The 15,240-nt window shown below is 36.2% G+C and overlaps 1 protein-coding gene across 3 annotated transcripts in view; it reads right to left on the reverse strand.

The window, feature by feature from the left end:
* ZNF800 (zinc finger protein 800) overlaps positions 1-15,240 on the reverse strand; it is a 52,605-nt gene that overhangs the window by 17,450 nt on the left and 19,915 nt on the right. The window contains exon 6 of one of the 3 annotated variants that reach the window (XM_023223507.1): positions 12,364-14,130. The exons of the other annotated variants lie outside the window; for them this stretch is intronic. Within the exon in view, the coding sequence (XP_023079275.1) occupies position 14,130 (1 nt within the window). The 3' untranslated portion in view covers positions 12,364-14,129. Of the gene's footprint in view, positions 1-12,363; positions 14,131-15,240 lie in introns of those variants that run through there. 3 annotated transcript variants of the gene reach the window in all.

Genomic DNA, 15,240 nt, shown 5'->3' on the forward strand with positions numbered 1-15,240 from the left:
CTTTATAGGAGATTCAATAATCTCTCCTACAGAAAAGTTGAGGTCAACTCAGATGTATGCCCTTCTCCAAAGAGACCCAAACTGGTTCTTTGCTGGAACAAAATAAATTTGAAATCACAAGGTATCACTAGCGCATAATATTACTTGTGATTTTTTTTTTTTATTAACATGGTAAGTCATCCAAGAGGAAAACTTTATTTATACTAACAGCAACTCAAATACTCAATTCAATCAACAACAAAGTTAAAATAAAGAGTCAAAAACATCAGAACTAAAATATGAAAAAATACTTTATCAGTGTCACTGATATAACTACAGGTATGTAATGAAGCATGCAAATGTGTACTTGGGAGTATAATTAAGTTAGGAATAAAGACATAAGTTAGTGTTGCTTCTCATCAATAATGAGCAAAGAAGACTGATCCTGGCATGATACTGGAGCAGTTTTGCAGGTCACTTAACCAACAGCCTCCATCCAAAATGCATTCCCTTCACAAATTCTATTGGTCACAAACTGTGTACTCCGTACTGTGTTCAGCACTCAGGACACAAGGACACAGCCCTGCCTTCCAGGGCCTTTTTCAGTCTAGCTGGGGAGACCCAAATAAACAGGTAGTTACAAAACACAGCACTAACTGCCACAACAGGAGAGGGAGACGGTGGGATGAGTATATTGAAGGGTACTCAGCTGCCTTGGAGAAACAGGGAGGGTTCCTAAGAAATGAGTCCTGAAAGGAGAGAGGTGGGTAATACAAGACGACATTCCAAGCTGAGGCCTTGGAAAAAAGAGCATGAATTTGCACTTTAAAAATCACTCTAAGGCCAGGTGTGGTGGTGCATGCCTGTAATCCCATCGCTTTGTGAGGCCAAGTCAGGAGGATTGCTTGAGACAGGATTCAAGACTAGCCTGAGCAACACAGAAAGACCCCATCTCTACAAAAAATAAATAATAAAAATTAGCCAGGTGTGGTGGTACAGGCTTGTATCCCAGCTACTCAGGAAGCTGAGGAAGGAGAATCACCGGAGCCTAGGAGTTGGAGGCTGCAGTCAACTAGGATTACAGCACTATGTACTTCATCCTGAGTGAAATAAAGGAAAAGAAAAATCACTCTGGCCTCAGACATGAAAAAAGCCTAGACTTATAAAATTCTTGAGAGTAATCAAGTTGTATTTTTCTTCAAATCCTAAATGTTTAGTACAGTCCTTGGCATAAAGTAGTTGCTCAAGTGTAGATGGCTGAATAAATGGGTGAATGGAATTACATATAAAGAAATTTAAAATCCAATAAATGTTAGCCCATGAACTATATTCATGAATTCACTAATATTTATTCATTCCATGTGTTCTAAACATAACCTATTCTTGATTACTTTGGATGAACAAACTCAGCTTACGTCGAAAAGTGTATGGTTTGGAAAGGTTCTCTCATTCAACACAGTTTCGTTATTAAGCTTTAGAACTTAAGGCAAAACTGCTGTTACCAAGTAAAAAGCTTAAAGCAAAACTATGTTGAATATGATTCTCTCCTAAGATGCTTAATAGATGAAAGCCACACGGTGAAGGCCCTATATAAGATGAGGCCTCAGGCCTCAACATGTGCACAATTCCAACAGAGACAGAATTATTCCAAGGCCAAGCACAGAGATACAATTATTCCAAGTCCCAGTGTAAGAACTACCTTTCCCAAAAAGCTTTTTGCGGAAATGCCCAAAAATAATATTTAGACCAGGAAAAAAATCTAGTGATCTGTTATTTGATTGGAATTTCCTCAGAAATACAAATTGCTTCCATCAGACAAGTGTGACACTAAAACTGCTTTGATTGAATCATCATCAAGCCTGGTTCCATCTTCTGATTAAAAAGGTTCCACAGTGCCCTCACTAAAGTGTCAGTGTGGAAGAGTTAAGTTGTTCACTCTCATCCTTAGGGAAATAAATGCAAAAAGCAAGAGGGAGAAACCCATTACTATTTTAAACTACAGATTAAGGTCTGTGAGAATGTAGTAAGAATCTAGGACCCTGTAACTTCCCTGCCTTTGCTTCTTGGTATCTGTTTGCCTATACTGCCTGTACTTTGCTATTATCCATTCACTCATTCAACAGGTATGTTTTAAGTGTTACTATGTCCCAAGCATTGTGCTAGGCCTCAGGGTCTACATAACTCTCCCTAGTCCCTTACATAAATCTCTCCAGTGGGAAGAAAGACATTAAACAAATCAATGCACAAATATAAACATAATTACAAATGGTATTAGATGACAGTAGGAAAGGAACATGAAACAAACAAGGAAGGCAGACATACTTTATCTTTATTTAGAAGTGACATTTGGCAGAGACCTGAAAGATAAGTAAATTAGTCAAGTGATGAACATAGAGTAACAACAGATCTGTGTTTTAGGAAGATATTTCTAACAACAGCATGGAAGACAGATTAGAGAAGAGGTCAGTTAAGAGACTACTGCAATAGTGAAGGTAAGCGATAACAAAACTACTAAGAGTAGAGATGGGAAGGGGAAGCAAATGTGACAAACATGCAGAGGCAGGATGGATAGGCATTGATCACAGATTAGGGAGAGTATAAAAGAAAGAAGTTAAGGCATTTGCCAGGATTCCAACTAGCATAGGTAACCGGAAGGGTAGGGGTTAGAATAACTGAGACAAGGAGCACATAGGTAGGAACAAATTTTAAAAGGAAGATAAGTTTGGATTACTGAGCTTTTTGTTGCATTTAAAATACCGGTGACACATTCATGTGGAGATGTCTGATATGCAGCTTTGAAAACAAATGGTCTTAAGGAGAATGGCCAGACTAGAAAACGGACCTGGAGTCATCTTTATAGAAGTGATAAGTGATACGTTAGGAATAGAGGAATCACTAAGAGTATATAAAAAGAAAAAAAGAGGCCGGGCGCGGTGGCTCAAGCCTGTAATCCCAGCACTTTGGGAGGCCGAGACGGGCGGATCACGAGGTCAGGCAATCGAGACCATCCTGGCTAAATCGGTGAAACCCCGTCTCTACTAAAAATACAAAAAACTAGCCGGGCGATGTGGCGGGCGCCTGTAGTTCCAGCTACTCGGGAGGCTGAGGCAGCAGAATGGCGTGAACCCGGGAGGCGGAGCTTGCAGTGAGCTCAGATCCGGCCCCTGCACTCCAGCCCCGGCGACAGAGCAAGACTCCGTCTCAAAAAAGAAAAAAGACATTAAGGAAATCTTAATCCATGTTTGAAGACCTAGTAACAAAACAAAAGTCAGTGGCAAAAGAGAAAGTATTAAATTTCACAGAAACATCAGTCCAGTAAACATTTATCAACACCCACCATGCTCCAGGTACTATGCTAGATACAGGGGTATAAAAAAAAAAGACAGGACCCCTACCCTTAAGAAATGTATAGCTTAGAGAAGAGATAGAAATAGATTATTTCAAGAGAGTTATAAATGGGGCACCACAGAGACACAGAAGAGAGACACCCAGGAGGTCAGGGAAAACTCACTGATGTGAGGCATTGAGATTAAATAAAACTATGCAAAGAAAGTTGGTAAGGGCAAACCAAATGAAATCAAGACAATGCTCCTGGACTTCTAAAATACTGAGTAAGATAACTGGTTTATGAAAGAACTTGGTTCTTTCATAAGAAGGAGTCAAAAGAGGCTAAAGTGATTTAAACTGGAAAGAATAATCTGTTCTTGGAAGAAAATAAACATAGAATATGAAAAAGGGGGACAAGGGACAAGCGGTTTTTGACCAAAAGTGTACAAGTTTTGGGTGAACTGTTACAAAAGAGAGATTGAAGGTGCCAAGCTGTGTAAGGATTTGGGAAGAAAGGTGGGTAAAGAGAACTTATTTGAAGTATGCTGAGCTTTATGTAATTGTATATTTCTATCTCATTAGAAGATTTCACTAAAATATTACAGAAGTTCATTACTTTCCAAAGGTTTGGGGCTTGTCTGCTTCTTCTGAATGCAATACTGGAACTGGCCCAAAATGACCTAGTTATACGTGACCATGAATATGTGGAAAAGGTAAATTTGTAAGCACTAACGGTTGCAGAGGTCAAGCATGATGTAAAGAGAGAAGTCACTAGATTTCACATTTATGTGGTGACCTTCAAATGAACTTTCAACTGAAATGTAGGGGTAGAAAAAAATTACAGATGGTTCACAAAGTGAATGGCATAGGCATGGCTCTAACATTGTTCATCCATTCATTCAAAAAAAATATTTACTGAATGCCTATGATGCACTAGGAACTAGTGTGGGCTTTCGTGAATTAACCATGATCAAGAGACAGATTTCTCAGAAGCTTACAGTCTGATGTAGAAGGAAAAGAAGGAAATAAACAATTACAGTATGACAGAATCAATACTAACACAGAGTAGTATGAGAGAACATGGAAGTTTGACAGACTAGATGGCAGTAACTAGGTTCAAGGTAGTACAGAAGTTTATTTTTTGACTGAAAGGAATTTGAACATGTTTGTAGGTTGAGGAAGACGAGCTAGTGGACAGAGAAACAGAAGCTGGGGAGGGGTAAAGAGGAGGAATTGTTGGAAGAAAGTCCAGTGAAGTAGACAGGCAAGGGTGGAAGTGCTGGACTTGGAACAGAAGAACAGCTCTTCCTCCAAAGAAGGGACAGCAGATAAAAAATAGTCCTGATGTGAAAAGAGAGCGTAAACAAATGTCCTCTACTTTTTGTCATGATATAAGCAAGATCTGACTTTTATAAAGGAAGCAAAGATGGGGCTGAAGGCTTAAGAACAGCGTGAAAAGTTTGAAACAGGCAAGGATAAATGAAATGATAACCAATCAACTCTACTTCTTAAGATTATGTAAATGAGGGAAAGCACCATCAATCAACAATTGTAGGCATGCTTTGTTTGGATCTGGAAGTGGAACACGAAGTGAAAGGTGAGCTACATCTCATGGAATTAGATTAAGTATGAATTAAACAAAGGTAAATATTAAGAATTATCAAGAAAAATCACTAAATGCATACCTATATAGCATGCAATTATATATGGGCTAATACTAATACAGTCCATGTAGCATACCATGAGTTTGAACCTGTCACTATTACTTAGTAGCAATGACAGAATCCAGAAGGTTCACACGATGAAGGCAGGCAACAGAAACCATGAGTAACCAGAAATGAAGAGGAATCTCACATGTAGAGAAGCTATACAAATTAGATCATGTGATGGGAAAAGAAGGAAAAGCCAAGACAGACTATTGACTAATGATACGCCTGAAGATAACTGAAGTGTTGTTCCTGCCTTCCTTCTTTCTTCCTCCATCATTCTCTTAGCAACTGTTGTGTGCTAGCTACACGATAAGGCATTGGTGATACAAAGAAGACAATTCTTGCTTGTAAACTCAAAATACATTCCTGTACCCACAGCCTAATGTTTACAAAAAAAAAAAAAAAAAGTGTCCTGAGTTTTGCTATTCAAAACTACATATTGTTCAATGAGACATTAATCATGAAGAAGTAAAATAATATCATAAAAGATCAGCAAATTCTTGAACAATTAGCAAAAGGTGCCACCAAAAAATGGCATCAAACTCCAGCATAAAGGCCCATAAAATAACGAAGTGCTCTAACTTAATAAACTTCTGTGTATCTTGGCTTTATCACAGATGTTACATTTGACTTTTCATTTAACGTTTGGATTACTGCCAACAAGAAGGCAACGAACATCAAATGGCAAAGCAAGATAACCAGAAGCTAAGTGTTAGAAAGCATTTCAGAAAGAAACTGATACAAGTTCAGTGATCACTACAACAGCAATATTTACTGAGCTCTTCCCTGAGCCAGGTATTGTGCTAAGTACATTATATACATCATTAAGCTTTTATAAACTCCCACAATAAACATACCTATCAGGTAGTTTCTAATATAATCATTTTACAGACAGGAAAATTGAAGCTTAGAAAGATTTGGTAACTTGCCCACAATACAGAACTAGTAAGCAAAGAAGCCAGGACTTGAACTCAGGTCTTCTTGACTCTTAAAAAATCTGTGCTTTAACCTTTGTATGATTGTTTCCCCAAAAGAATGGAATGATGCTAGGCATATGATGGATGCTGGACAGTGTCTGTCATTGAGGGAATGAATGCCAGGATATAAAGCAGCCATTGCACAGTAAGCCCCAATGTGAAAAGCACAAATAGAAAAGCAGAAACAATACTCTGAGGATTCACTAAATCACCAGCTCAAACTGTGCAGCATAATTGTGGATGTCTGGAAAATAGCAGCAACTGACACAGTGGCCTAATATGCTGCTACAAAAAATGTGATGGCTCTTTCTGAGTGAAAACTTTAGGCTGTCTATGAATCTACAAAGCCAAAGAAGGAATCATCATCAGGCAGTTTAGAAAAGGAAAGGCAGATACTGATCAAAAGACGTTTTCTCAGTATGGAAAGGACTGCTGATATTGCATTGACATAACAGTCAAGATTACAACTTGCCTTTCATTCTGTCACCTTTCAAAAGAAAGAAAAACATGTATACTGGAAAGCTCATCACATTTTAGGACTATCGTCCTTTAAAAGATTCCCACCAAAAGATTCCTACTATGGGGCCCAGGGCCATGTTTCATGCCACTGACTCTGCCACCATGATCACAAGTGACAGAACCAAGAGAGAGCAACTGTCCCAAGAGCAGCCAATCTACAGACTGACCAGCAACCTATGAAGGGGCCTGACATGAGAGATTTGCCCAACAGGCAATGTATCTAACTGGACTAATTAGATTTCCTCTTATGGGAGATGGAACTCAAGCTGTACAGAAGGGGAAAGTAGCTGAAAGACACAGAGCAGAGGGCAGAACGAGGCAGTTATGACCATATTGAGAAGACACAGGGTGAGGTAATTCGTTTAAAAAAAAATAAAGCAGTCTGAAAAGGACTAATAGTAGCAGAGAAGCAATACTTCTGCTGCTCGAGGGCAACATCCAGACACTAGAGTTGCACTGATTTCTTTTTTCTAATTTCTGTTAACACCTACCTAGTTGAAATCTGAATGGTGAAGCCAAGTTGTACAATTACCCTTGGATTCCTATAAGGCCTGGTCACTCACATCTCCCATATTACCCCAAATAAAGTCTTCTAATAAAACTCCCCTAAGAAGTTACCAAGTAAAATTCTGTGCTTGCAACTCAAAAAAAGAGCATAACATAACATTTGTATATATGGGTACATATGCACTCACACACCTCCAATTAGATGACATGGCAAGCTGGATGATGGCTGGCAATCCAAGCATTGTAGTTCTGACTTCCATCTTGCAGCATTTGTGGTTTGAACAGTGTTACTTACCCCTAATTAACTGTTCTAGAGAGAAGGGCCTCTATCCTGAACCTTAAAAATTAACACCTCCTACCATTACAATTGTGCACTTTGTAATTAAAAAGATATCCAGGGCAGTTAAATAAACAAAACCAAAACAAAACCAAACACTCCTTTAAAAATTTCTTGCCCTTATGTGTGTGTAAATCTGTTTGTGGCTGAATTTTATGGGAAATAAATGAAGTTGTTCTCTTAGAATCACAATAAACAATAGCTGATTAGTCAAGATGGCCAGGTAAAGAAAGGAAAAATCAGAAAATTGGGAAGACGTTTTGTGGAAAGTATAACTTCTAAGTCCGGAAAATTATCTGTAAGTTTCACTAAATGTGTTCTTGTTTATCTCTATGGGCCTCATTACCCTATCATCCTCTCAAAGCCTACCTACACAAAGAAAGGAGAATGAGGCTAAAAAATTCTCAAACATCTACAAATGCCCAGTGCACTGCATCACAAGGAATTTGATATATATCTAATAAGCAAGAGGCATGCAAATAACATGGCTACTCTCCTAGAGAAGTTTACATAAAACTACCCTAACATCTTACTCCCTAACTACTTCTACGTCAAAACTGAAGGAAACTACATAAAAAATATCTTCCTAAAAGTCCTGGGTGGTTCATGTAATTCAATCCTTTGTGCACACTATGTTCCTAATGCTTCACTATTTTTTTCTTAGAAGAAAAGTATTCTTTGCTTTTTCTGTCCATCTAAAATAAAAGCTACTAGTCACAACTAGCAGGTACTTCAGGGTTCAGGTATACCAAAGTAAGAAGAGTTTCAACTGTTTTTAAAAACACTTTTGCACAGCAGGGAAAGTCTGACTAAAAGCCACAATTCTATTTCTCAGAGCTAATTGATTTTCAGGACAGTCCCACAAACAGACGGGATTAAAATCCAATTTTCAAACCCTAACTTGTAATGAAAGCTAAATGCACCTAAGGTTCATTTTGGTATAATTTCTCATCTGAACATAACATCATTACATACTCTTGTACTGAAAATGTTGCCAGATTATACAGAGCAGGACAGCCAGATAGGATGCTCAAGCATCCAAAGACAGGTTGTTTTGTTTATTTTGGTTATTTTTTCAATCACAACATTCTACTGTTTAAACATTACAATGTTTTGCATCCCAGGAATATGTTCTCGCTATCTGACACAAGCACTTGAGTATCAGAAACATAAAGCAGCTGCACAGGCATAAGAATACCAGCATTTGATCTGAAGTTCAGGATGTAAAGAGTCATCCAAATCTAGGGACTCAAAGGTTCTCTGGAGATGCAAATTATACTAGTCCCTGAACACTGACATTTCTAAAATTATCACCTTATCATTTAAAAAGTCAGATCAAAAACAGTCAGGTATGAGAGTAAACTCTCTCAGCAGATAATGTAACAGTACTAGGGCCTTAGCTAAAATGTGGAGTACTGCCACAAATGACAACCATTGACAGGACTTTTAATAATTGCTATTCTCTTTTTATCTCTTCATGACACATTCACCAAAGAAATTTCTGATTCAGCCCAAATCGTGCTCTCCTGAAGAATCTTTTATTTCCATAATTGAATGCTTCCTTTCAAGTAGTACTACATTGCTACAAGTTTTGTTTCATCAAAATATTTTAACATGTTATCCAATTAATATTTGCTTCATGTCAGTATCTTACACATGACCAAAAGTAAAACAGTTGTGTGATGAGACAAATAACTAATGCAAAGGTTGAGATATATGTATTATTCTGGGGAGAAACCATAAAAACAAAGCCTAACTTAAAATCAATGTGCTTGAAACTCCCTAATGTCTTTTTCAAAGTAAATGAAAAATGTATGAGAATGATAAACTACTAGTATCTGACTAGAAGAGAATTAGTAGCAAATAATATAGTTGGTTGCCTTCACTGTCCCAATTAAATACAAAATCAGCAGATAAAATGGAATGTGTAGCAATAAAATTCTCTCATCTAATGCATAAATTTCTATCCACACATAGGTAAAAAATTCCATACTTGAGTTTTGCAAGTCACTTACAGCAATATTATATAACATTTATTGTGATATGCCAGAAACTATTCTAAGTGCATTATAGGTATTTTTCATTTTATCCTCAGAAAAACCTATGAGATAAGAAATAATAGCCCCATTATAGGTAACTATAATCCCCCTTATAGGTAATTAAGGCACGGAAGGTTTAAGTAAACTTGCACAAGGTCTCACATAGGAAATAATTTATGGATCCAAAAATTTCACCACCTAAAGTTCCAGATCATTACATTAAGCTGACAAAATGATAATGTACTAAACGTGCTTTGCAAATACTAAAATGTGCAAATGTAAGGTTGCACTAAGGGCGCAGGTTTTGTCAGATCTAGTGTAAGTTTCTTACCAGCTATGTGAACCTAAGTAAATCACTGAACTTCTCTAAGTTTCTATTTTCTGTTCCATAAAATAGGGATAATGAAAGAATAGGTTTTACTTCATAGAGTTGCTGGTAGGATTAGGGACGTTACGTGTGTAAAGATTTAGCAGAGTGCTTGGCATATAACAAGTACACCATAAATGTTCATTATTATTAGCTATTACTAAGAATTATCTTTCTTTTTTATAAACACTTAACACTGGTAAAATTTCCTAAAAATAAGTGAAATTCATCAATATTGAGAAGATAAAATTTTAAGACTCGAAGTCTCAAAATACATGATAGTACAATTTAGAGATGGAAAAGGCTTCCTTGCCTTAACGCCATTATCAAATATTTATTTAAAGTGTCTTGGTATACATGAAAATGTGCTAGGCACCATACAAAATTATCAAGACAGTCCCTGACATCAAAAATGGACAATCAAGCAAATTAATTCTGCTGAGTGGACACAAACATCAAAACCTCCAACTCTGGGCATTTTCTCAAGCAGATGCACCTATGGTATGCTAGGTCCCTTTTTGTTTGTGGTGTTGTAGTGGTGAAAATATGTAGAGGAAGAGGCTTGAAAATAATAAGCCTCCCAAATTTGGTGTGGAGCAATAAAGATTCAGGAGGAAATGAGCTGCATTTTCCACACTCTTACCCTTCCAAAAACACGTTAGCCATCTTGGTACTAATGATTTCTATTAAACTAGAAGAAATAAAGGCAAGGTAGGAGCTGGAAGCTCAGAGGAATAGGGTATAGAAACAAATTAGGAGAGAAATGAATCTGGAAAGTTAGTTAGAAAAGCCAAAACAATTTTTTAAGTGAGACATGTTTTGAATCTGCATTCTACCATGTGTTTAATACCTTGAAAACCACAGAACAGCTATTCCTGAAATTGCTGATCCTTATTCCTTTTCAATTTTACTAAGGATCCCTTTAGCTCTTAAAGTCAAAGAGAGACGAAAGGATAGCACAGAGTACAGAAGGATTTTGCCTAACAGCACAGCCAATATCCTGCCGCATATATCTTAGAGCTTGGCTTCAGATCAACTGAAAGCCATGGCTAAATCATAATCCTGATAATCTATGGATTCCATTAGAAAAATAACTTCTCCAACTCCAAACTAGGGACCTAGAATACTTCAATGGGTCACTGCAGGAAACCTGGAAACATAATTTCCAAAATTTTTGAAGCATCTCTATCTCATTTGCAGAAGTCATGCTGTTTGAAGAGATCTTTTGCAACTTCACAACAGGAAATGATAGCCACTTGTACCTATCTCCACATGTATTTACCATAACACCTACAGGGAAACTCCTCTTTCTATACCCACAGCCTCATGCCATAGCAAAATCATTAACTCCCCACTACTGCATCCATAGGCTCTTTAATGCAAACTGAGTACAACAGACTATTGACCATAAAGTAATATAATACGTTCCTAAAAAATCTGAAGGTACATTTCAACAACTAAAGCGACCTGTGTCAATCAAAAACTTAATCCATATATACAAAATTAGGCAAAAAACTAAAACCTAAGTATGGGTAATGCATACATTCTTCAAACGTTTTCTTCTTAAAGAGTAAAGGGGAGGGGGAGGGAATGGAGACATAAACAAACAAACAAAAAAGGTTGTTGTGTATTCAAGGCATGTCTAGTGAACACCTGCCCAATGTCAGCTATATTTCAGCTCTCATTTGTACTATTCAAACTTATGAAGTTGAAGTGCAACCTATACCTGTTGTTTCTCCTCTTCCACCACACTTAGGAATGGAAGGCATCTCTAGGAAGGATGGTAAGTTGAATTCTATAGGAAAACTCTTAACTGATCAAATAGCAGCAAAGGTAGATATAATTTATAGCCAGATAGGTCTTATATAAAATAAGCAGTTTATGATGGCTCTTTGTGTGCTTTAATCCTGACTACAACAATAAAAAGTCACCTAAATATGTGTTTATGTAGTCTACATGCAGAAAAGCTTCTGGCACAAACTTCTTAGGCCTCTTCTCAAGAGCCTTAAGCCTGAGCCCCTGAAACGACAGAGCTCAAGTCAAATCAGGAAGGATGAAGACCAGAAAGGAATACGAAGAACAATACTTTCCGGTCACTTGTTTGTTCTACCTTTCTAAACTGGTCCTAGTTCAGCTTCTCTCACATATGTCATTATCAATTAATCCAGCTATTACGATGTTTCCAATCTCTCTAATTTAGGCAAGTACTGACACAGTGCTATTTTGCCTACACGACCCAGATGAAATCTTTTGACAGCCCTAGAACTCTCATTTATTTCCTCCTGTAGATTCCTATTCTGTGGCCCCAGAATTACTACAGAGGAGACATACTGTGAATGGTCCTGTAAAAACAGGTGGGTAGAGTAAGGGAATTCTAGCAAGTGGGCTCCCCACCTCCAACATCAATTTTTCTTTCTTCTCTATAGTATTTAACAAGCAAGCAGAGAGGGAAAGGCTGGCATACAAATGAGAGGATGTTACAAAGAGCAACCCCAAGCTTTTTAGGAATCCTCATATCTTTTCAGGGGTTATCGGCATTTATCTGGAAAATCTCTTTGGAATATGTCTTGTGTGTAGGAATGCATAAAAGATAACACCTTGCAAAAGTCAAACATATAGGTTTAATAATGTGCAACTAATGAAGATGGCTTATAAATGAAATACCCACCTACACATTTAGTTCCCTAAATATATTATACTATTAGTTATTAAAGTTAGATCTATAAGTACAAATTTTCAATATCTTGGAAAGTAAATCTGTTTTTAAATTAGAAATTATTACTCTATTTCTTAGAAATAAAACTATCAGAATATAATTCAAGTGTAGCTGCTCATAGTCACTGAATAAGTTTAAATTTGATAATAAAACATTTAAGTTTCAACCAATGCACCTTTGCTGAAGCACATTTAGCTGAAATAACTTCGAGTCTGGTTTATTTCCATCACATATAGTACATTTTTCCAACAAGAGCATGTACATTCAATATAGAACATTTCCAGCAATAGTTACAGTCTTTCTAGTTTCCTTTCACAGTATATTTTAGTGCAAAGCACTGGGAAGGTAAATGTTTTTCTAGCTATAGAATCATTTTATTAAGACCTTGTGGATCTTTAACATTTTAAAATTTTATACAAAAAGTATATAGATGGACAGGGTCCCTCCTAAGTACAGGTGTGAACCTATATAAAAACATGGTATATTTTCTGCTGTACCTTTTATAATTATAATTTGACACAAATAACTAAAAAATAAAATATTCCCTAAAAAGTACAAAATATTGATACACAAAAACCTGCCCAAAATTTCATAAAGATAGATTTGTTTTTCCTAAAATCTTGATTACAAAAATGGACAAGAATTAATCATTTTCTAAATTTTACAGTAGGAATCAAATATTATCTAAAGTGGTCCTTTAAGATTTTTCTTGGGAGAAAAAAAATCAGGGCTTACACCCGCATCTTCCTTTTGTAGCAATATTTAAGGAAATAAGCTAGTATCATAAGAAGTGGTTGTGCATGGATTGTCTGCATCCATAAAATATCAGTAAGCTATTTATTACCTTTATATTAACATTAGTAAATGTGTGGTCTTTAAAAAAATAGGAACTGAAAAATAAGGTTGCATCTATCATTAAAGTGCTTTGTATAAAATTTAAAGAAAAATAGGGGAATGTTTAATTTTCATAAAAACCTACGTTTACAAGTGAAAAATGTAATAATCCATGCATGAAAATGAACTGGAACTTTCCTACAGTATATATTTTAGGATGAAACTTTCAAACACTTAAGTGCTGGAGAACAAGCTAGAAATAAATGGATTTAAAAATAATTACAAATATTTAGTAAGCTAAATATTTATAATGTGCTGATACTATTTTGTCTTTTGTTCCTAACATACACTCACTAGAAAATCATATATCTATACAATTCAGATGAAAATGTTGCCAAATAAAGTGAAATGAAACTAAAATCACTAAGATATAAAGTCTTTGTCAATTAAAAATTGGTATTTTCTTCAGGTTGTTGATCACTTAATCAACAAATTGTTTAGAAAACAAAATTTGTAACATTTTTGTAGAAACTGTAGACCAAATGCACAAGGTCAAGGGTGGTTAGCTGATGGACTGTGATGACAACATGTAATGTCACAGCTACTTGAAAGTGCTGGAATAGGCAGTGCCTTAGAAACAAGTGGTTAGATGGTTATTATTTTAGTCAGAAAACAGCAGTTATAGTTGAATATTTAGAAAAATGTTTCTCTTTTTTTTCCTCTTAGTACCATTTGAAGATGTTTAGTGGTTCTAACACCAATTTAAAGTCTTTCCACAAAAATGAACTCCAAACCTTTTCGTACATCACTTGAAGTTATCTGAGGAGAAATGGGAATAAATGAACACTTTTGAGTTTACTAATAACACCTTGTTTTTAAAATTATGCAACAGTAAATTACTTCTAAAAGATGGTTTCATCTCAAGTTTTCCACACAAATAAAAAAATGTGTGATAATCAAACCACAACATTTAACCTACACAGCATTCAAACTAGTATTTTGCTTTAGAACCTGAATCTGAAACTAATTTAATACTCATTAAATACATTAAATGCCTTAATACAAGGGACACAGGTACAGAAGGTGAACTTTTAAAATATATATATGGACTTGAGAAAACAAGTATAGCGAGTCTACTCATTTTATATTGCATTTTTAAAAAATCTACATTTGTTCCAAACCTTCTTTAAAAAGTAGTTTTTGGCAGGGCGCAGTGGCTCATGCCTGTAACCCCAGCACTTCGGGAGGCTGAGGTGGGCAGATCACCTGAGGTCAGGAGTTTGAGACCAGCCTGACCAACATGATGAAACCCCATCTCCACTAAAAATACAAAATTAGCCAGGCCTGGTGGCTCATGCCTGTAATCCCAACTACTTGGGAGGCTGAGGCAGGAGAATTGCTTGAACCCAGGAGGCGGAGGAGGCAGTGAGCCGAGATCGCACCACTACACTCCAGCCTGGGCAACAAGAGCAATACTCCATCTCAAAAAAAAAAAAACAAAAAAGCAGTATTTTTCTTTCTTCCAAATATGAATTTTAATTTTACTTTTCTTACAATGCACAACCACAAAAAAAAAACCCTAGTTAACAATATTAACTATGTTAAAATTATCACCAAAAAGTTTATTAAAAAGAGAGGGAAAAATAAGAGCATCTGAAACCTAAATAAGCATTGTTTCCATAGATCAAAACTAAAAACCAGTAACTAACACACACTCCCAAGGAGAAGGAAAAAAAATTCAAACTTCTATTTACCAACTTTCCCCCTTTGCCTGGAAGCACTATGTTAAAAGTAAATGATAAATGCTAACCATTTTTAATTCAATTTGGGGATTTTTTTTTCTGAGTGCAGCACTTTATTTAGCCGTCACAGATAATTTTTACAATAATTACAGTGCCTCAAAATATTTTTTCCTATAATTATCGCCTT

Source organism: Piliocolobus tephrosceles, chromosome 8 (assembly GCF_002776525.5).
Source record: "Piliocolobus tephrosceles isolate RC106 chromosome 8, ASM277652v3, whole genome shotgun sequence".
Taxonomy (NCBI): Eukaryota; Metazoa; Chordata; class Mammalia; order Primates; family Cercopithecidae; genus Piliocolobus; species Piliocolobus tephrosceles.